Source organism: Oratosquilla oratoria, chromosome 23 (genome assembly GCF_046742065.1).
Source record: "Oratosquilla oratoria isolate Oo_2021 chromosome 23, ASM4674206v1, whole genome shotgun sequence".
Lineage (NCBI taxonomy): Eukaryota > Metazoa > Arthropoda > Malacostraca > Stomatopoda > Squillidae > Oratosquilla > Oratosquilla oratoria.
The window spans coordinates 2672157-2695473 of NC_134799.1; the positions used below are offsets into that span (position 1 = coordinate 2672157).

General features: G+C 40.5%; 1 protein-coding gene across 3 annotated transcripts in view; it reads right to left on the reverse strand.

Annotated features, from left to right (window-relative positions):
- Window positions 1-4070: 4070 nt before the first annotated feature.
- The window catches only part of LOC143037870 (lethal(3)malignant brain tumor-like protein 3), a 28023-nt gene continuing 8776 nt past the window's right edge, over window positions 4071-23317 (reverse strand). For 2 of the 3 annotated variants that reach the window (XM_076206467.1, XM_076206468.1), the window contains exons 5-9: window positions 20089-20310; window positions 13252-13411; window positions 11538-11727; window positions 6924-7563; window positions 4072-6787 (exon numbers count right to left, since the gene is read on the reverse strand). In XM_076206467.1, coding sequence (XP_076062582.1) covers window positions 4721-6787; window positions 6924-7563; window positions 11538-11727; window positions 13252-13411; window positions 20089-20310 — 3279 coding nt within the window. In that variant the 3' untranslated portion in view covers window positions 4072-4720. Of the gene's footprint in view, window positions 6788-6923; window positions 7564-11537; window positions 11728-13251; window positions 13412-20088; window positions 20311-21791; window positions 22615-23317 lie in introns of those variants that run through there. The other variant, XM_076206469.1, reaches the window with a different exon arrangement.

Genomic DNA, 23317 nt, shown 5'->3' on the forward strand with positions numbered 1-23317 from the left:
AAGCAATCCTGCATGCAGCCAGATAATCCCTCAGAAGAAACGGCTTGTCTATAGTCAGCGCAAGGAGAAATGACCGATAAGGCGGGGCTAGGAGATTTCCCGGTGTTGCCACATATGGGCATCCATGGCGAGAACGTGCGTATGGATGCAATGTTTTCTGAATGCAGTGTGAGGGGGGCGGGGCCAGAGATTAGATGTAGCGGCACCGTCGCTCTCTCATGCACATATGCCATATCTAGACTTAAAGAAACGAAACCTTTGTATAGAAAACATTGCTTTGATTTTTACCTCAGTGGTGGTGTGTGACAAAAAATTATAATATAATCATATGAGGCAACATTATAAAATTATAAAATAGAATTTTAAAATAAAATAAAATTATAAAATAATTATATGTGGCACCACAGGGGAACTCCCAGTGCTCCGCCCTAACGGCCAGATCTCAGTGCAACGGGTATAGCCAACCCAGGGAATGTTGAAATCAAACCCTCAAATTAGTAATGAATACTGTATTGTCCTTTTAATTGTTGGTAAAAGTGTGTGCGCGTTGTGGGTTGGGGGCTGTATGATAGTATTCGTGTACAAGGGGTAGAGAGTTTAACATGCCCCCTTACCCTCACTCAAACAATTTTTAATCTGGAGACTCCTAAGAGGAAATAAAATAAAATTGTCTCGTTCCAACTCTCACAGCCATTGAATCATTATTCTCTCATAGAAGATAAAGAGCGTACGCCAGGAGTTGCCCAGCTGTGGACGTAGCTGTCACCAAGGTAAAACGAATACTATATTCGTTTTTCCATCGCTTTCATTTTGCCTTATGCGCGCAGACTGTCGCTACCGGTTGTTGGAAAGAAGTGCAGACTTCAAACCCACAACTAAGTGAATGCAAAACCACCATGTTTACAGTTTCACCAACAGCATACACCTAACATCAATGATGATTTGAAATCAAGGATATAAATTAAGAGGGAATTGTACATGAATTTGAGGCTAGGCATGATTAAAAGATAGAGAATGGGAGATGTGACCCAACAAACATTGCTCTTTTCCTGTATATTAAAATCACATAAATACAATTAGGTATTCTGAACTATCTACAACACTACAGGCATCCTTGCACAAGCAGAAATGATATCTCACACTGTATTTGTCAATGAACAACACGTCATACTGTATTTATCCATTTGGAATAAAAAATATGATACAGCCTAGAAACAGTGGATCCTACACAAGCTCTACCTCCCAAGATATTGGGGAGGTTTGGCCTTTTTTATATGCCAATTTCATCTCGTACAACATATACAAGTTGTCCCCATAAGGAAGTGTCCTCAGCATTTTTCTTTTTGCCATAGTAATCAGTGATGTGGCTAAACAAATTCCTTCAAAATAACTGCCAATATATAGATCCTGCAAGATGTACAGTAAAGCTGCCCATTTTCGAAATCTATCAACACCCTGACCAGAAGGTGCAACTTTGAGAAGGTGACACATTCTACAGACTGGGCTCAAGATATCTATCAACTTCAACTATATTTCTTACACTTTCAAACATGGAGAGCTGGCAGCAAGTGGCATAGAAACAGTCTCACACTAATAATTCAGTCCAAGGTTTTTTCCCAGAGAGATTTGTGGGAGTGCCAATGGACCATTGCCAGTTACTCTGGGGCTATGGATTTTCGACTTGGTGAAAGGAGTCATCAATTAATCAATTTACAACCACTCACATCTTTTGCACTCCTTCTTCCTTATTTGGCAAATATTCTTGCCCCCATCACTTCTTCCATCCACCTCATCCATGATCTTCCTCTCAAATTCACTCCATTTCTACATACATACATATACCAAGGCTTTTTCCCCCTTATAAGGGAGGTAGCCAAAAAGAAAAAGGCATAAAATCATTCCCACCCATTCCATCCCTGAATACACTCCACACCCCTCCACCCTCCCTCTTATCTTAGCACCTCCTGGATGACAGGTCATCCCTGCACCTTGTCCACTGCCCTGGGTCAGAAGCAGTGTCGCAAGACACAGCACATCCACAGCAAGGCCGCTTCATTAAATCAGCGACCCCCCTCTCCGTCCCCCCATTGCATAAAAGGAGAAGACGGGGAGAAATCCCTTCTGGCTACGTCAAATTTTGCTCACACATACTACCTCACCCCCAACCCCCGCCCATTCCACCTCATGCAATCACATCATCCATATACAACCATTCTCCATTCACCCCTGTCTTCTGTCCTCTCCCGTCCTTCCTCAACAGACATTCCCCTCTTCCCCAAAGCCCCCTTCACCCCATCCATCCACCTCATCCTAGGACGTCCCCTCATGTTCACTCCCTCCACATCTGACTTCCATACTTCTTTTACTAGTCTTTCTTCACTCATTCTTTCCATGTGTCCAAACCATCCTAATATTCTTTCATCAACCCTGTCTCACAGCTCCCTTTCCACCCGTTCTCCTCCATTTCTGTTTCCTTTTTTTTTTTTTTTTTTTGTCCTCTCTCATTTGTTGTTTCCATTTCCCAAGCCATCTCACCATCCTTTGGTCAATTCATCTGCCATTTTTTTGTCCACCCTTGCTCTCTGCCTTGCTTCCGTATTTCTCACTCTACCCATCCTTGGAACTCCCACTGTACTTCTTAAACACTACATTTCAAGATATCTAGGCTATTCCTTTCTGTTTGATGACTTAATTTTAACATCACATGCTCCCCTTCTTGGAGGAGGCTAGCAGTATGACTTCCTATGGGGGACTTTTTGAACCAGGCAATTTAATGTAATATGCCCATACTACAAATACACTCGGTTACCAGGATTCAAACTACCTCCATTCTCGACTACCACAAGCAGTGACACTAATCCACTTGACCAGTGAGCATAACTTTCCTTTATCACTCCCTCATATTCAGTCTCTGTTCCATTTAGTATCATGGGCATAATTACTTCCTAATACAATCTTCTATTTGCCCTTTTCCTCAGACTAGTACCTGCTTCTCTCACCCTGCAGTATTCCATTTCCAATTTCATTCTTCCATTCCTTGCTATACATAACATCAACTACTTCAAACTCTTGATCCACTTCCTCTGGCTTCTCACCCTGGCAGTTATCTCCAACCCATCACCCTTTGCACATATAAAGTAAGCATACATACATATACTAAAGGTTTTTCCCCCTTACAAGTGAGGTAGCCAGAAAACAAAAGCATAAAAAACCACTTCCACCCATTCCACTCCCTTTCCTCCCTCTTATCTTGGCTCCTCCTGGATGACAGGTCATCTTTGCGTCTCGCCCACTGCCCTGGGTCAGAGGCAGTGTCGCAAGACACAGCAAGGCTGCTTCATTAAAGCGGCACCCTCCCCTCGTGCAGAAATGGAATAGTAACCAATCACAATTAATGCCTGTGTAAATGATTATTAGACCTTTAGTTACTGTATTTACCATTTTGGTGTGAATTTGCCGAGTTGTATTCTACGGGGAGGGAAGCTATGCTTGTGGTGTCCTGTCTTTGTATCTCACAACATCTAGTTGTTCTTAAATTCATGTATGGTGTTTGCACACACAATTATTTCATCCAATTTGTTCCAAACATCCACCACTCTGTGTGGACAGCTTTTATTTTTTTTCAGATCTCTCCTATAACTGTCCTTTTTGAGTTTCTTTTCATGTCCCCTAGTTTTTCTTCTATTCCAATTTAATAAATTTTCTCTATCAAGGACTTCCATGTCTTTCATAATTCTATAAATGGCCAAAAGATAATTTGCCTGTTCATCATAGTTGAGGACATTTATACCAAAGGAGGAAATGTGTCACCATTAATGCCAAAGGAGTGTTTCATCAGTTTCCAATTGTATTATCAACATTTTTGCATATTTTACATTTGGTCACAGTAATATTAATTAATTTTTCCATTCAGTAACCACTGGAATTAAAAAGAAAAAAAAGTACACATGCTTTTTTCACCAAACTATAAAAAAAAGTCAGAAAATCTAAATAACCTAACAGAATATTCAAAGTTCTATATCAATCAATCCATTGCCCCTGGTCTCTTGCAGAAGACCTGCATCCTCCAGGTTCTAAATAAAACAATCTTTTCAATGTTCACTTTTCTTTATAAAACATACAGTATGTACACTGTGAAGGTCAGTAACAGTCACCGAAAAGCAACAAGACAGCAGCCAAAGTTAGGCATCTAGTTCCTAATAGGTCGGTTCCAGCTGAATGATAATGCAACAACAATAACAAGCTGTACAGAGAATAGGCAGTGTGTAGAAATTGCCAAATGTCACAACACTATACAGATAATACTGTTAATTCTCATATTTTCTTTAACCTCCAGGGGAACAAAGCCAAGAGGTGAGCAATTAATTAGATGACTAGAATGGATAGGTATTCTGGTCGCTTGGATGCACAGAGTCATGTTCTCACTTGGAGTGCAATATTCAAACAGAATGAGCCAATGGTCATGCTTGCTTACAACAGTGGATACTGCTGCTGTATAACAGCAGCAAAAAATGGGAAACAGCACCAAATCCAGCCCCCATCCATAAACTATATACACTCACATATATATACATATATATATAATTTATATATATACAACTCAACCACTGTCATCTCATAATACTTGTAGCCTTTACTGCACAACAGTGCACCAAACTCAGGCCAAACAAGCTGCATGTAAGCTGTTTCATAGTATAAAATTCCACTATGTGGAATTATTCTAACCATTTCTCAAGCACATGATGACAGCCATCAGTTTGATGGCAGGACCTAACTTAATATTGAGCAACTTCACCAAGTCATTTTGGGTCATCATAACAAAAGCTTCCCCGTCAATCTGCTGCTCAACAAAGACTTTGGCAACACATTCACAACCGGGAATTTTTGCCACCATGTGCTGCAACTGCTGTGGATTCCATTCCACAACATCACTCCGTTTTGCTCCTCCTAGAGATGCTGTTAAATGCCTGTGCTTTTCCCATGTGGGTGGTGCAGGAGGAAGCGGATTTGGATGGTAACCAGGGTTAAACACTGACTGGTGCACCATCGTATCTACACTTGGTTCTTCCTGGGCTTTAGCTAATTCCAACCCCCCACTCATAACAGCTGAAGATGTGCTGGATAACGCTGCTGTTGTGCTAAAAGGTACTTGGGAAACACTAGCTACAGGAACTGCTACTTTGCTGTCTTCACTGCTGGTTCTTGGTAATTTAGTCCTTGTATGTTCAGGAGGACTCAGTTCATCAAAGAATTTCCTTCTTTTTCGAATTCTCTTCTTCTGTACTTCATCTTCAACATCATTTGAAGCTTCTCTACTGCATCCATCTGTACTCAAATCCAGCTTCACCTTATTTGGTAATCCTTTCCCTTTCTTCTTCTCTGGAGGTGGTTGTAAGCGATCTGGAATGATTTGATCTGGAAATTTGTTGAGATTCTGTGGGGAATATGGGCAGCCATACGCTGTATGGTGGGTTGTATATATTGGTCCTTTAATATGGCCAATACCTTTACATCCTGGAGTACCACAACCTGTACCAGCATCAACATCCTCAGCTGTCTGTTCAGGAGTCAGCGGTGGCTGCAAGAGGTGGCCAGTTTTACCACACCAAGAAGGTGGATGGATGTCGGGTGAATCGTCATCTATCAAGTAATCGTACTCATCACCCCAGCCATCAAAATGAACCAGGAGGGTATACTCCCTTACGGTCATCACTGTAGCTACTCGAATGAGGGAAGGATTACGTCGGTCAACAACCTCCAACTTCATTCTGCTTTTGAACTCTCTCGGAGGACGCGTCTTAAATGCCCTTGCAGGAACCGATGAAGAATTTGTTTCTTGGAGGTATTCATGCCAATTAAAACTTTCTGGGTTTGGGTAATCTTTGGGAGGATGAAGAACAACATTATTCTCAGAGCACCAACCGACTGGGTGAATGTATGGGGACGAGATCTCCGCCCAGAAGTCATAGGCTTTATCCCATCCGTCAAAGTGAATAAGAACTCGATTATCTAAACCATCCACAACTGTGGCCACACACACACACGCATTCCTTCGATCTTCCGCCTCTAGTTTCATCCCAACTCTGAAATTATTTGGTGGTGTTATGGTACTACTTTTGCTGCATACAAAAGCTTGTCGTGGGGCTGCCTGTGCCTTACAGTGCTTCAAATATGCAGGCCAATTGAATCCAGTCACTCCAGGTGGTGATTCCAATTGCTTGCCATTCTTCTCACACCAGCCAACTGGAAACAAATAGGGTGAACTTGCATTTAGCCAGAAATCATGCTGCTCCGAATACCCATCAAAGTGTAACTTGACTCTGTGACCATGTATGTCTGCCACAGTCAAGACACAAAAGAGAGACTGATGCTCTGGGTCTATGCCTTCCAGTTTCATACCTACTTTAAAGAGATTTTTGGAATAGGGAAAAGGTTCAGACCACAGTTTGAGTGGTGCCGCCTTGGCTTGCCCCTTGGCCCTTCCACAATGCTCCAAGTACTTAGCCCAAGAGAAATTAGTCTTCCCAGTTTGCCAAGGGTGTCGGAACCTATCATTTCCCAAGGCATCTATTGGGTGTGTGGGGGACTGTTGTGAATCATCATCACTTCCTAGAGGAAGTCCAGTATTGTCCATATCTTCCCCATCAACTCCATCATCTAAGAGCCCCTCTTCTCCATTCTCTCCATGTTTCAGCCTTCTCTGTTTCTGTCTTTGTCTCATTCTCTCATCCTTTTCTCGTTGACGCTCTTTCTCCTTTTCATACTCCTGGTCCCTTATGTCATGTTCCTACAGTGGTTAGAAAATGAAAATATTAATACAGAATGAAACAAGTAAAGCATATATGAAGATGCAAACAAAAAGTGAAAACTATTTGAGCACAAATTATAATGAAATATATTTCTTAAATGATGAATCATCTTACCTCTCCACACAGTTGTGAACAGAAAGAACCATCCCTGTAGAACTCAGAATGTAATCCATAGCAGCCACAGTTCTTGCAGCAACAAATTTCATCAGCATCCCGCATAATTTTGGAGTTGACATCAACATCTTGTGAGTTATCTGAAAAGATTTCTTCGTCCTTGATTGTTTGGTCTTTATGGTTGGGTTTCCTGGAGTGTCTCTGAGCAGCTGCATTATCTGGTCGCTTGATGACATGACTCTTGATGTCGTCTACGGCATTGTCTTCGATGATTTCCACGACGTTGAACTCGTTGAGACGGAACTTGAGTTTGCTTCCCGCCAAATTCCCTATGCCGTCCTCCCACTTTAGTACTTCAGAGAACTTGATGTCTTCGGTCTTTGGGTTAAATTTGAGGTCCTCGACTTTGGGCTCAACTTTAGGACACTTTTCCCACGAATCACCTACTTCTGTTTTGACTTTCGTCTCTTCAATTGGTGGAGTAACATTTTCTTTGTGGTCCTCCTCATCCTCTTCTTCCTCCTCCTCCTCTTCTTCTTCCTCCTCCTCTTCCTCTTCTTCAACTTTGTTTTGCTCTAATTCTGACTGTAGATCTCTTCCAAGGGCGTTTACAGCCTTCTCCAAGATGTCATCTGGGCCACTGCAATCCACAAAAATGTAATTAGTGGAGTTCTGACACAAGATACATTTCCATTAATAGTTAAATTGAGTGCACTTGTATTTTCATAGTATGGTCATATGATCAAATACAAATGAAATCCTAAGACATAGAGTAAATCTGTCCACGTTCTGTTACAATCTTTAAATTTTTCTGCAATTCTGACATACCCTACAAGGGTGTTCTTTGTCCTCTTTTATTCCTGATGCCACATGATATTTTAGTGGGAAATTAAGAGAGGAAGGAGAAGCAAATCAAATACAGAAAAAAGGTAAAGGTGCGGATGGAGAGATGATAATGGAAGAGGGGGCAGTAAGACGAAGATGGGTAGATTATTTTAGGGAGTTGCTAAATGTGGAGGATGATAGGGAGGGAATGGTGGTTGCAATGGTAGGTGCTAAGGAAATGACAATGATGGATGAGGATAATGGGGGAGAAATGAGAAAAGATGAGGTGAAAGTAGTTATTAAAATGATGAGAGCAGGTAAGGCACCTGGGTTAGATGGGTGTTATATGTCTAAATATTGGAGATACAGTGATGGTGAACTGGATAGTGAGGTTGATTAATGTTTACCTAAAAGAGGGTAGAGTGCGGGAGGACTGGAGGAGTGTATGTACAGTTCTGCTTCACAAGGGAAAAGGGGGCAAATGTGAGTGTAGTAGTTTCAGAGGAATCATTTTGTTGAGTGTGGTTGGGAAGGCTTATGGGAGGGTTTTGATTGAGAGGATTAGGAGAAGAACAGAGGAAGTAATTGGTGAGGAACAGTGTGGGTTTAGGAAAGGTAGGGGTTGTGCACATCAGATTTTTGTGGTAAGACAGTTATGTGAGAAAGTTTTAGCAAAGGGTAAGGATGTGTTTTTGGGTCTTTATTGCTTTGGATAAGGGTTATGACAGGGTAGTCAGGAAGACACTCTGGGAGGTTTTGCAGATATATGGGATAGGAGGAAAGCTGTTAACAGCAATCAAGTTTTTATGAAAGTAGTAGAGCCTGGGATGGTTTGGACACATGGAAGGAAAGAGTGAAGAAAAATTAGTAAAAGAGGTATGGAAGGGAGAGGTGGAGGAAGCGAACATGACACGGTGACCAAGGATGAAATGGATGGATGGGGTAAAAGGGGCATTGGGAAAGAGAGAAATGTTTGCTGAGGAAGGAAGGGAAAAGATGGAAAATGAGGGTGAGTCGAGAATGGTTGTGTATGGATGATGCTGTTATGTAGGAAAGGGAGTGGGTGGGGGGCAGGAGATGGGGGGAGTATGTGTGAATGATATTTTGATGCAGCCTGAATGGATTTCTCCCCATCTTTTTTTTTTTTTTTGCATAAGGAAATGGAGAGGGGCGTTGCCAATTAAATGAAGTGGCCTTACTGTGGATGTACTATGTCTTGCTGCACTGCTTCTGACCCAAGGCAGTGGGGGATGAAATAGGTGGGAGAGGATTTATGCCTTTGACTTTGGCTACCTCCCTTGTAAGGAGGAAAAAGTCCTTTGTATATATATATGAGGTAGAGCCTGTATCAGAATTAGAAATGGAGAGAGCAAGTGGTTTAAGGTAAAGGTGGTACTTTGCCATGGATGTGTCATGTTGCCACAACTGTTCAATGTGTACATGGATGGGGTGGTGTAGGAGTTAAATGCAAGGGTAATTGGTCAGGGATTGGAGATGGTTAAAGAAAATGGAGAAAAAATGGGAGATAAGCCAGTTGTTGTTTGCTGACAACACTGTGCATGTAGCAAGATCAAAGGAGGGATTAAGGAAGTTAGTGACAGAGTTTGGGAAGGTGAGCAAAAGGAGAAAGTTGAAAGTAAATGTGGGTAAATGTAAGGTGATGAGATGAACAAGGGGAGAGAATGGCAGCATTTTGGAAGTGAGTATTAAAGGTGAGACAGTGGAGGAAGTGGATAGCTTTAGATAATTAGAGTTGTATGTGGTGGGGAAGAGAGGCCTGGAGGTGGAGGTAGAATATAGACTGAGAGAAGCAAGTAAATGCCTTGGGAGATTAAAAAGTGTAATGAGATATAGACATTTGGGAATGGATGCTAAAAAGAGACTGTATGAAGGGGTGATTGTGCCGACAGCACTGTATGGGGCAGAAACATGGAGCATAAAAGAGGAAGAGTTTACATTTGAGATGAAATGTCTGAGAAGTATGGCAGGGATTACAAGGTTGAATAGAGTGAGAAATGAGGAGGTTAGGAGGAGGAGGAGTGGGGGATGAAAAAGGAGTAGGGAGTTGATGAAAGAGTATTGGGATGGTTTGGACACATGGAAAGAATGAGTGAAGAAAGATTAGTAAATGAAGTGTGGAAGGCAGAAGTGGATGGAGTGAACATGAGGGGGCAACCATGGATGAGAGGGATGGGTGGAGTAAGAGGGGCACTAAGAAAGAGGGGGATATCTATTGAGGAAGGAAAGGAGAAGACAGAATAGGGGTGAGTGGAGAATGGTTGTGTATGGGTGATGCTGTGGTGCATGAAAGGGAATGGTTATGTGTTAAATAAATTTTGATGCAGCTCAAAGGGATTTCTCCCTGTCTCCAATATTTCTGCAAGAGGGGAAAGAGAGGAAGGGATGTCTGGTTAAATGATGTGGCCTTGCTGTGGATGTGCTGTGTTTTGCTGCATTGCTCCTGACCCAGTCAATGGAAGAGATGCAGGGATGACCCGTCATCCAGGAGGAGCCAAGATATGAGGAAGGGATGGAGGGGTGGTGAATGGGAGTAGAGTGGGTGGGGATGAAATGGGTGGGAGTGAATTAATGCCATTTGACTTCGGCTACTTCCGTTGTAAGAGAAGAAGAAGGAGAAAAAAAAAAAAAAAAAAAAAAAAAAAAAAAAAAAAAAGCCCTTAGTATATGTATACAATGTGCTTTTACTATCTATTACTACTACAAGCTAATTAAAATTATCTCTTGTAAACCCAAATAATATATGCCAATTATTTCCATGGGGCTGTATGATCACTGATTATAGGAAACATAATAAAATTGTCTTACATCTTTCAAAATAAAACTTGCAGCATATAATATAGAGTAAAAGGAGTCCAGAATATTTTGTAGTCAATAAGCTGCATTTCTGTCTTTGGGGACAATAATGCACATAAGCGGTGGAGAGTTATAGAGGTTGTCTATCAATCTATGTACCAAAGGCCTCTACCCCCCTTATATGGAAGTTGGCCAGCCATGGCCTATCCATTATTTCCCTCTTAACTTATCTCTTCGTGGGTGAAGAGTTTTCCCTATTTCCTACTCACTGCCTGAGACAGAAGCAATGCAGCAAGACACAATGTCATGGAGATAGTAATAGAAAGATTAGGAGGGTTGTTGAAACATCTGTAGAACAGCGGGATAAAAGAAATGGACAATGGATGACACTCTTCTCTGAGGGGAGATTAACACATACATACATATACCAAAGGCTTTTTCCCCCTTACAAGGAAGGTAGCCAAAAAACAAAGGCATAAAAACTATTACCACCCATTCCATCCCTAATACACTCCCCTCCCCTCCACCCTCTATCCTCCCTCTTATCTTGGCACCTCCTGGATAATAGGTCATCCCTGCATCTTGTGCACTGCCCTGGGTCAGAAGCAGTGTCGCAAGACACAGCACATCCACAGCAAGGCTGCTTCATTAAATCGGCGACCCCTCCTCTTCGTCCCCCCATGCAGAAAAGGAGAAAACAGGGAGAAATCCCTTCAGGCTGTGTCAATTTATTTCTCACACATACTACCCCCAGCCATTCCACCTCATGCACCACAACATCATCCATATACTACCATTCTCCATTCACCCCTGTCTTCTGTCCTCTCCCATCCTATCTAATCATAAAAGAATACTCCATGGCTCTGTTCCATATTGATATTACTTAAGTCCTTACAATATTGACTGGATAAATCTTATGCAGGCAATAACCCCATATGGGACAAACTGGTTTAGATGGAACATATCAATACACACCTGTTCCTTTCTTCTTCTACCTCTGAATCGTCTTTGGACTGTTGACTTTTCTTTACTGGTGTGGGCCTACTTGGAGGCGCCTCTTGCGACAACTCCTCTGTACTGTCTGTATCTGTGTGTTCCTCAACCACTGTCCCTTCACGTACTGGTGTCTTTTTCTCCAGGGTTATCGGCCGAGCCTCACGCAGAACTGGAAGGTTAATGTTTAAAGTAAAACAGAGACACCAAGACCAATAACAGGTAACTGCTAGGGGTGCTCCAGCAAGATAGATGACAGAGAGAATTCTCCCCCTGCTGTCCATTTTCAAAACCTATCAGCCTCATTATAATAATAATAATAATACACAATTTATTGGGTATAACAGCATTACTGCTGAAAAAATGCACCCTACAGAATTATAAAATTATAAAATATAAGTGTAAAGATGTTATTACAAGCATTAAAAAGATAAATAAATAAACAATTAAATAAATAAAAAATATATAAATAAACAGTAACCTAAGAAATAGCAGAGTTGTACAACATTGTTATTTCTTGTTGTTGATTAACTCCACAAATGTCGGTATGGGGCTCTCCTTATACTGATCGGCGACACTATCCACCAGGCTCCCAAACTCCAGCTCACCCTTACCTTTCAGTTTCATTTTACTCAATACTAACACATCTTTCTTCTCATAAACATATTACTAATCTTTTAATTTCTTTTCTGTTATCTGGACCACACCCTAACACATTCAATGACCAAACTGCTAGGGTTCTGGCTGAAGTCTTCCCAGACCCTCTAATCTCTTACTCCAGTGGTTCTCAAACTGTTCCATGGAACCTCAGGGTTCCATGGCAAAAAATTATAATTATTCATTTGACCAGGAATGAATAAAATTAAATATGAAAGTGATGAAATATTTTGCATTCAACCCCTTCGATACGATGACGCCTTCGTAGGCATCATGAGGAGCAAGTGGGTATGCGAGGATGCTGATGTCAGCGTCTTGATTATATATATTGTAGTTGTACCTGCGTAACCCCCATGCTCTGTAAACTGGCTTCATCATATTTTCTACAGTTATCAAAATTCACGGGTGAAAGAGAACGAGCAATACAGCGGTAACTTTATTTTTTATAATGCAAGTATTATGACGCAACATCGCACATCTGGCAGCTAATGCTGCCCATGAGATTTTGGCCCATATTGAAAGGGTTAAGGAGAGAGGGAGAGAAACTATGAGTGTATGACTATATACTATGTGTATTGGCAATGGTTAGTCTTGAATATCTTCAAGTCACTGGCTGAGCGGGTTAGGGCGTCGTTACTTGCGGCGAAGGTAGAGGTGAGAGCGGTTCGAATCCTGCCACCAGCGAAGTTGAACCAAGGGCATGGTTCGTTAAATTCCATGCTACAAAGCCCTCTGTGAGGGGCACCATCCTAGCCTCCCGATAAGGGGGAGTGTGTGACGTTAAACCATATCATCATCATCAAGTCTGTCAAAATCTTTTTTCGTTGGGGGTTCCGCCGAGTACCAGCAAATGTGAAAGGGTTATATGGAAAAGTCTGAGAACCACTACCTTACTCATGTAGTGACCTTTAATGACATGCAAGGAAATACTGGGGCAGTATTCTTCTCTCCTCACCACAAATAACAAGTAGATGAAAAAAGTGATCACCCTTGCTTCTTATGGTCTAAATAATAACAAGATACATGAACTTTCACTTACCATCTGCCTTTGGGAGTGAGTCGGTTGCCTGAATCTGTCCATTAGCTATCTTGAAGTTTATCATGTTAGTCTTGACACTCCCCTGATTCAAGTTGACGGACATGAGGTTCATGGGGCTCATGCTGCCAGCTGGAGAAGGTGGAGGTCCGCTGCTACTACCCTATGAGATCAAAGTAATTCAATCCATTTGAGGTCATATATATATATATATATATATATATATATTTATATATATATATAATATATACATATACATATATATGTATGTATATACATATATACAGTATATATATATATATATACAGTATATATATATATATATATATATATATATATATATATATATACAGTATATATATATACATATACCAAGAGACTCTTCCCCTACTTATAAAATGGGTGGTCTAATTAACCCCTTCCATACGGTGATGCCTACGTAGGCGTCATGAGGAGCAAGTGGGTACACTAGGAAGCCGACATCAGCATCTTGATTATATTTATTGTAGTCGTACCTGCGTGACCCACATACTCTGTAAACTGGCTTCATCATATTTTCTATGGTTATCAAAATTCACGGGTGAAAGAGAACGAGCGATAGAGCAGTGACTTTATTTTTTACAATGAGAGTATTATGACGCAACATCACACGTCTGGCAGCTAATGCTGCCAGACGTGCAATGTGGCCCGTATTGAAGGGGTTAAAGACCATATGGTGAACCAAAACAAAGACATGAGCTAAATGTAAATATGTATCTATCCACGGAAGTGGGTAGTAGAAAAGGGTTGGTCAGGACGACCAAGTGGTAACTGCTAAGCCCTCTATGGGGCTGGTAGAAAAGAAGGTAGAAAGTGGGGCAGTAGATGGGTGTTACATTTTATGGGTTAGGTGTTTATGAAACATGTTTATAAAAAAATATAGCAAGCAAGCGAACAGGTTGCCTAAGTCCACCTTTCTGCCTTGTTTATATACAATGGCTGGGGGCTTGAGTGTATTGCTGACATGATATTCCTTTGTAACCTTAGCAAGAATTATGCAGAGACTCAAGATTATTCTAAGTAAAGAATATTGCCATATAGACTTGTAACAACAAATCTGATTGGTGAAAGGGTGGAGAAAATTCAATTGGTTCACAACTGTAAGATCACACCCTTTAGGGAGGATTTTAAATATAAAATTAAAGATCATTGGACTAAAAATATCGGGTGCACGACTTTTCGTCGCCGGACTTTTCGTCGCCGGACTTTTCGTCGCCGGACGTTTCGTCGCCGCGACATTTCGTCCCTGCGACTTTTCGTCGCCCCAAGCATAAATTGTATGCAAAGATTGACAATTGGAAATATATGATTTAATGTCATACTTGTACTTATATTCCTACTCCCAATGCAATAATATGAGTGTGGCAAATTTTATTTAAATTACAATAAATAATTTAATACATCATTATCTAAATATATATTTGACACGTCAGTATATATGATAATTTATTATTGGCATATCATACAGTAATAATTTGACACGAAATCATAATTATGAAGCTATTCATTAAAGTGTAAGGGTAAAATCATTTATTATAAAATTAGTAAGTTATTAGTAAATAGTCCATATGTATTGAAATGTAAAGTTCTTTAGTAAGGCACGATGTTGTGTGATTATTACTAGAAAAAAAGTGACTGGACAGACGCTACTACCAATAATCACATCAAGATCAATCAGAAGAAGTATATTGAATTTGGCATTAAATCATATATTTCCAATTTCATATTTCAATTATTTTATATTTCAAATATTGTCAATCTTTGCATACAATTTATGCTTGGGGCGACGAAAAGTCCGGCGACGAATTACAAATTACAAATTTAACAACTAGTTAATCATTGATAGTCTTATAATTCCGTAAGAATTTTCACTATCAATAATATTAGGTGACCAATGTAATAATAATAAATAATAGGATTATGTGATTATTACTAGAAAAAAAGTGACTGGACAGACGCTACTACCAATAATCACATCAAGATCAATCAGAAGAAGTATATTGAATTTGGCATTAAATCATATATTTCCAATTTTATATTTCAATTATTTTATATTTCAAATATTGTCAATCTTTGCATACATTTTTGCTTGGGGCGACGAAAAGTCGCGGGGACAAAATGTCGCGGCGACGAAACGTCCGGTGACGAAATGTCCGGCGACGAAACGTCCGGCGACGAAAAGTCCGGCGACGAAAAGACGGCGACGAAAAGTCATGGACCCAAAAATATCATTATGTCACTGCGAAGCTCACCTAGGATCTTGCATACATGCTTTGGGAAGATTCCTTTGGAGCACGCTGTATAAGAGTTAACAAAGAAAGATACAAAAGGAAAACCTATAGAATTTAATTCTCCTAGACAGAAAAATTTAGTGAAGTGAGAGGCAGAGGAAGGACTGGAGAATACAGAAGATAAGGGTGAATGGAGAATGGTTGTGTATGGATAATTCTGTGATGCATGGAAAGACATGGTTGGGGGATGGGGGGTGAAGGAGTATGTGTGAAAATATAATTTGATGCAGCCCAAAGGGATTTCTCCCTGTCTTCTCTTTTTCTGTATGAGGGGACAGAGCGGGGGGGGTTGGGGGTCACCGATTTAATGAAGCAGCCTTGCTGTGGATGTGCTGTGTTTTGTGACACTGCTTCTGACCCAGGGCAGTGGGTGAGGTGCAGATATGACCCATCATCCAGGTGCTAAGATAAGAGGAAGGGAGGGAGGGAGAGGGTGAATGGGAGTGGAGTATGTGGAGATAGAATGGGTGGCAGTGGATTTTGTCTTTGTTTTTTTGACTACCTTCCTTGTAAGGGGGAAAAAGCCTTTGATATATGTATGTATGAGAGGTAGAAGCCTGTCAATGAAGAGAACCAATACTAAGAGGAACAGACAGCCTAGAACTTGACAAAGTTTAATGATTGGAGGCAATAGGGCTTACCAGCTAAAAGACAAGAATTGACAGTGGATTACAGAGAAGTAACAGCGGGCAACACAGACAGTGAAAACAAAGGAGAAGGTGGCGAAAATCTATATAACAGGGGCTCCCCCCCCCCCTTACAAGGGAAATAGCCAAGTCAAAAGGCATGCACCCACTCCCATCCGCCACCCTTTCCTCCATCTCATCTCAGCTCCTAATGGATGATAGGTCATCCTTGGGTCAGAAGCAATGCAGCAAGACACAGTACACCCACAGCAAGGCCACTTCACTTCATCAGCTACCCTACCTCTCTGACCCCTCATGCGGAAAATAGTGAAGACAGGGAGAAATCCCTTCAGGCTACATCAAAATATCATCCACACACAACCATTCTCTAAAAGAGTGAAATAAGTAAATAAATTATAATAATTTGCTGAATGCCCCCCTATTTGTCTTGCAGGGCTGAGAATAGTCTTAATGTCCAATGCTCACACTACTTCCTTATATTCAGAGTCTTCAGGCTATTAATGTTTAGAATCTACTCATGTTATGGGTATTTGCCATTTCTGATGGAGGTACATCCCACCTATCAACAGCCTAGTGTGGGAAACTGACTGGGGGTGAACAGGAAATACCAGTGGAGGAAAAAGATTTTGTATTTAATCACCAACAGTCATTGGAGCTTGAAAGGAAGAGAGAGAATAAGACAGGTGAATGGAGTTAAGGGAGCCTTGGGCACACAAGGAACATATGTCAAGCAGGGACATAGGCAAATGACAGGAGGATGATTATGAATGGATGAAAATATGAGTCAGCCCCAAGAGATGTTCTCATCTATTCTCTGAAGTATTCTGAGTGAATGAAAGAGGGGGAAGGGTTTCCTATACAATATTGCCGTGCCTCTGTACTCACCCCCTCAATTTTTGTAAAGCTTTTATATTTTTCTTACATCATGTAAATTAAATTAGTTATTTGCACTCCATCTGTCCTTATCCCAGTGAAATGAAACTGATCCTATATAAAAAGGCAAATAGATGTACTAAAAACTGGATTGCAGGACCTGTACTAATCATGGCTGAGATTTGATACATTAACTCAAATAGAGTCTAGTTAATGACACTACCCTCACCCTGAGCAGTATGATGCTGTGATAAGAGGATTTTTTATATGCACAGGCCAGGTGTCTGCTTTGACACAGCCCGACTCCTTATGAGGGGGGAAAGGACATTTGATATATTGATTGACCGATCAATAACCATCACTTTCAACCTTGGGTGAATATTGTGCCACAAAGACATAGTCATAGAGATGATAAGGGAAAAAATATATATATATATGTATATATATATATATATACATATATATACATAACACAAGAAACCCACAATTGGAGAAAATAAACTTCGAATGAAAGAAGATTTTATATTTCGGCTATCAACTGTAGCCCTCTTCAGGAAAGTACTTTCCTGAAGAGGGCATCAGAGCATCATCTATAAACAACTATTCTCCATTCACCCTTACCTTCTGTCTTCTGTCTTTCCTCAACAGACACTCCCCTCTTTCCCAATGCCCCTCTTATCCCATCCATCCATCTCATCCTTGGTCACCCCCTCATGTTCACTCCTTCCACCTCTGCCTTTCACACCTCTTTTATTAATCTTTCTTCACTCATTCTTTCCATGTGTCCAAACCATCCTAATATTCTTTCATCAACCCTATCTCCCAACTCCCTTTATCCACCCCGATTCTCCTCACCTCATTTCTCACTCTATCCAGAATAATAACCCCTACCATACTTCTCAGGCATTTCATTTCAAACACATTCAAACTCCTCCTCTCTTATGTTCAATGTTTCTGCCCCACACAGTGCTGTCAGCACAATAACTCCTTCATACAATCTCCTCTTAGCATCCATTCCCAAATGTCTATTTCTCATTGCACTTTTTAATCCCACAAGATATTTACTTGCTTCTCTCAATCTACATTCTATCTTCACCTCCACTCCTCCCTTTCCCACCACATTCACACCCAAGTATCTTAAACTATCCACTTCCTCCATTCTCTCTTCCTTAATATTCATTTCCAGTCTGCTGCCACTTTCTCCCTTTGTACATCTCATCACCTCACTTTTACCCACATTTATCTTCAACTTCCTTCTTTTGTACACCTTCCCAAACTGTCACTAACTTCCTCAGTCTCTTCTCTGATCCTGCCACAAGTGCAGTGTCGTCAGTAAACAACATACTGGCTTATCTCCCACTTTTCTTTTAACCATCTCCAATCCCCGACCCATTACTCTTGCATTACCCAATCCATGTACAAAGTGAACAGCCAAGGCGACATAACACATCCCTGGCGAAGTCCTACCTTTACCTCAAACCACTCACTCTCTCCATCTCTGACTCTAACACAAGCTCCACCACTCTTAAAAAAACTCTTAACCATTCTCAAAAGCTCTCCTCCCATCCCACATATCTGCAATACCTCTCAAAGCACCCTACTGTCTATCCTGTCATAAGCCCCCTCCAAATACATTATTAAAATGTCACTGAATTTGCCAGTGCTTAAATCCTTGTGGGGATAGGAAACCAGAGCAATGGAGAAAACCAGTAATCAAGTTAGTATGCTATCACTGCCTAACAGTCTGCAATGATATGTGACTGTATTGGAGTGGGCATGTCATCTATTGTATTGCAAAAATTTCTTAGAGTTGGATCAAGATTGCAAAAGTTTCTTATAGTTGGATCAGGAAAGAGTGAAATGAGTATACAAGGGGTATGGCTTTCCTCTCACATGCATCTGGCTACCTTATTTTATAGAAAATGACATAAAGGGTGGGTGTGGTAAATCCTGTAATACTTCTTAAGTTTAGTTCCATGTCCTCTTGTTGATCCTACTACACACTGGATCTAACTATTTTTGCATAAAAAAGTCTATATACCTAAGGCCTCTTCCCTCTTACAACAGAAGTAGTCATCCAAGACATGCACCCACTCCTATCCTATGTACAACCTATCATTTCCTTCTCATCTTGGCTCCTAATAAGTGTATGCATATGTTTATCAAACTCAGTGCTTCAACAACAACCCTATGATACAAGTCCTCACACACCAGACAAGAACCATATAGCCTGCACTAAATACACCACCCTGCATTAAGACTACCAACACACCACACAGGGGATACAAAAACACTTCATGATACTATGTCCCACACTTAATATCCCCAGAAAACAACACAATATCTCTTCTAAATGACTTATCCTGCCTGGAGGCTGTTACCAGTTTCTTGGGGTCACAGGAGAGACCAGGGCAATGGATTAACAAGATTGATTATATATTCAACCTGTACTGTATTCTCCTAGTTCACGGCTACTGTATTAGAACTCTTAATACCCAATTCAACCCACTGTAATTTGGTTATTTTTTATTCCTTTACATTCTTTCGATAAAAAACACTATAGTTACATGTGAAACTACTCTGGTGTAGTCAGTTCTGAGTATGGAGGATATCCTAAATTCATCAACGATTTTATAAAGGTTCTGAGCAGGTGGGCTTGCTTCCCTCTGCAGCAGTCTCTGGTTCTACATGCTTTCCCTTTCATTTCATCAATAAAAGTTTCACTTTACTGTAAGGCAGTACATACATTTACCAAAGGCTTTTTTCCCCTTATACAGGAGGTAGCAAAAAAACAAAGGCATAAAATCCACTCCCACCCATTCCATCCCCACATACTCTATTCCCATTCACCCCCTCCCTCCCCCTCCTCCTACTGTAAGGCAGTAGTGTGGAAAAAATGGCATCTACCCCCTTTTTCTTGCACAAATAGTGCCCTTTCATTTTACATACATTACAGTGTATTCAAGGTACACATTTTCCCTTTTCCATACCTTTCCAGTGATTATGTTGATGGGTATGGCAGCTGTTGGGGGCTTAGTCAACCCGGTGCTTTTCAGTGGCTGACTAGTGTGCAAAACCAGTGGCTGTGAAGGTGTGCCAACCACCCCCACTCCACCCGCTCCACCAGCTCCTCCATCTTTCTTCCCAGCACTCCCTGCATGAATGATGGCACTGTATGATAATACAGTCTTGCTTGCACCTCCAACTCGTACCTGCATAAAGAAAAAGAGGTCTATTTACAGATAAAGAAACTAGACAAGTAATGAAGTAATTAAGATTTAGGAAAGGATTAAGGAAATAATAAAAGCATTTCATTAGTTCTCACAATCCTCTCTGAGTCTCCTTAACCCTTAACAGGTAAAGTGGGGTCAGACAGACCCCATACTTTTTTGTTTTTTAATTTTAGTATACTAATATATTACATACAGATATGTACTCCCATATACCTTCTTGATCAGTGGAGTAGTTTAATGGAGTGATAGGGTCATTCCTGAATCTTGCTCTATATAAGCTTTATAGAGCTTTTGAGCCCGTCTGACCCCACTTTACCTGAGGTGTGAGTACCGTGGGGTCAGTCAGACCCCACTTTACCTGAGGTGTGAGTAGCGTGGGGTTTGTCAGACCCTACTTTACCTGAGGTTTGTTCATGTCATATAAATGTTTTATCATTTATACTTATGGGTAAATAATAATTTCTTCTTTTTTATCAACAGAAAAACATACATCCTAGTTTGATTTTATTTTTTTATTTAATTTAGTTAATTTATTCCATTTTCCCTCTTTTGATCACATTAATTTTTATCACAATGTTTAATTTCTGTTCTGGTAATGTGAGTTTCTTTTCATATCATGGTCACACTATACTAATATTATCATAAAGCATGACATTCCGCCACATTTTATTTGATTGATTTATCCTTTCCTCTTTTGTTCAAATTTAATTTGTATCACATATTTTGTATCACATATGAATGCTTAATATTTTCTGTTCTGTTAATATGTTTCTTCTCACAACAAGATCACACTATTCTCATCATCATAAAATGTGACATCTCGCCACATTTTAGGGCACCTCAGTCACTCTATTCCCACACATACAGCTGTAATTTATTTCATCCTTCCCCTCTTTTAGTTCAAATTTAATTTGTATCACATATAAATGTTTGATATTTTCTGTTCTGTTGATAATATGTTTCTTCTCACACTATTCTCATATCATCATAAGATATGACATCTCGCCACATTTTAGGACACCTCAGCCACTCTATTCCCACACATGCATCTGGTTCTCATCTATCCCCCTTGTACAAGATCTTTTGAAAAATTATGGGCTCACATATGTAGGCACACTGAGGGACAAGAAGCCACAAGTACCAGCTCTGATGACAGACAAGACGGTCATCAGAAAAGGGTGCACGGCTTTCCTCTTTGACACAACCATGGCACTTGTGTCACATTTATCTGACAAGAAGAAGAAAAAAATTGTGCAGTTGATCTCCTCAATGCACCAACAACCTGTTATGGATGACTGTGGGAAGCCAGAAATCATCTTGTATTATAACAACACAAAAGGAGGGGTTGACGCGTTTGATCAAATGTGTGCCCGATATACGTGCAGCCAAAAAACCAAACGGTGGCCTTTGTGCATAATGTACGGACTGGTCAACGCCGCCGGTGTCAACTCCTATATCACCTGCAATGAAATGAGGAAACGTGATGGACAGGCGGAACTTTCATCACGCCGGAAGTATCTGATTGAGCTGGCAGAAGAGATGATACGGCCATGGGCAGAGGAGAGGATGAACTTCAAGGGGATGCACAAAAGTACTTTGATGACCATCAGAACGGTCTTTGGCTTGAACATGCCCCATCAGCAAGCAGATACCTCTTCTATGAGAAAGCGATGTGCCTTGTGTGACCGGAAGTCTGACAGGAAGACCAAGAACTACTGCCTACACTGCAAAAGACCAGTGTGTCAGGACCATTCAACCCCCATCTGCGATGACTGCAATTAGATTCTTCAGTATCACAAATTCCACTTTCAGTATATCCAATAAATTATGTTCTTCATTATCACTAGCATTATGTATGAATTGCTTGACTCATGTCCTCTCAAGAAAACTCAAAACCCTCTGAGACCACAAACTTCCGTCAACGAAGGATGGGGTTTTGCTGAGTCAGGGTAGGAGTGCTTAGAGCCATAAAAACTTATAAATAATAAACTTAAATACCATTAAAAACTTATAGATTGTTTGCTGGACCTAGTATCAACCTTCCCTGAAAATTTCATTAAAACCAGTCCATAATTTTTGCGTAAAATTGGTCAAAGTCAAAATAATCACCTCGTTTTTTTTCTTCAGATTTCATGGTTTATGAAACACATTTATTATTCATTTGTTGTAGCTCTGCTTTTCCTTAAAGATAGTTGGGACATTGGACTCTACAAAATGATGATGCCCAACCGCTTCATGTTTCATGCTTTCAGTCAAGCACCCTCTGAAGTCAACAATATCTTATTTTTCATAATTTTTTTTTTGTAATTTTCATTAAAATATATGTCTAACAATTATAGTCACTTTTAAGCATGTAAATGGAAGAATATAAGTTGAAGTACATATGTTTTGATTTCTATGTCAATAAATGCAGTAAAAGTATTTTTTATTTATTTTTTGTGTTTGGGGTCTGACAGACCCCGCTTTACCTGAATCGTTTGTCAAAAAGACCTTTACCTGTTAAGGGTTAATCATACCAAAACAATACCCCTTTAGTTGGAATGTCTGCTTAGAGAACTGGATCACATGATCAAGGTGGTTGGGGAATGAGTACTATGTTTATTGGAAATGAGGAACTATCACACAGCAAGTGGTATGTAGCCAGGTGCATTATTGTGAGGAATCTAACAGGTGTTCTCCAACTTTTCTGGATGTTTGCAGTGGATATTCTCCTTCAGTCTATTAAAATTTTGACAGTAAAACTCCACTGACAGTTTGCCGGGGGGGGGGGGGGGGTCCAGACAGACACTTGCAGACTTCTGCTGTGACATGTGCTGATTTGTCTCAGGGTCATAAACATAAATCCATAATTAATTGCCAATTTTGACCTTAAGGATGAGGTTTGGGTCATTTCCGAGTTGACCTGTGAGCTAACAATAAATTGTAATACACATACCTTCTGATTATCACAAAATGTCTAAATAAGTGGAATCCTCCCATACAATAT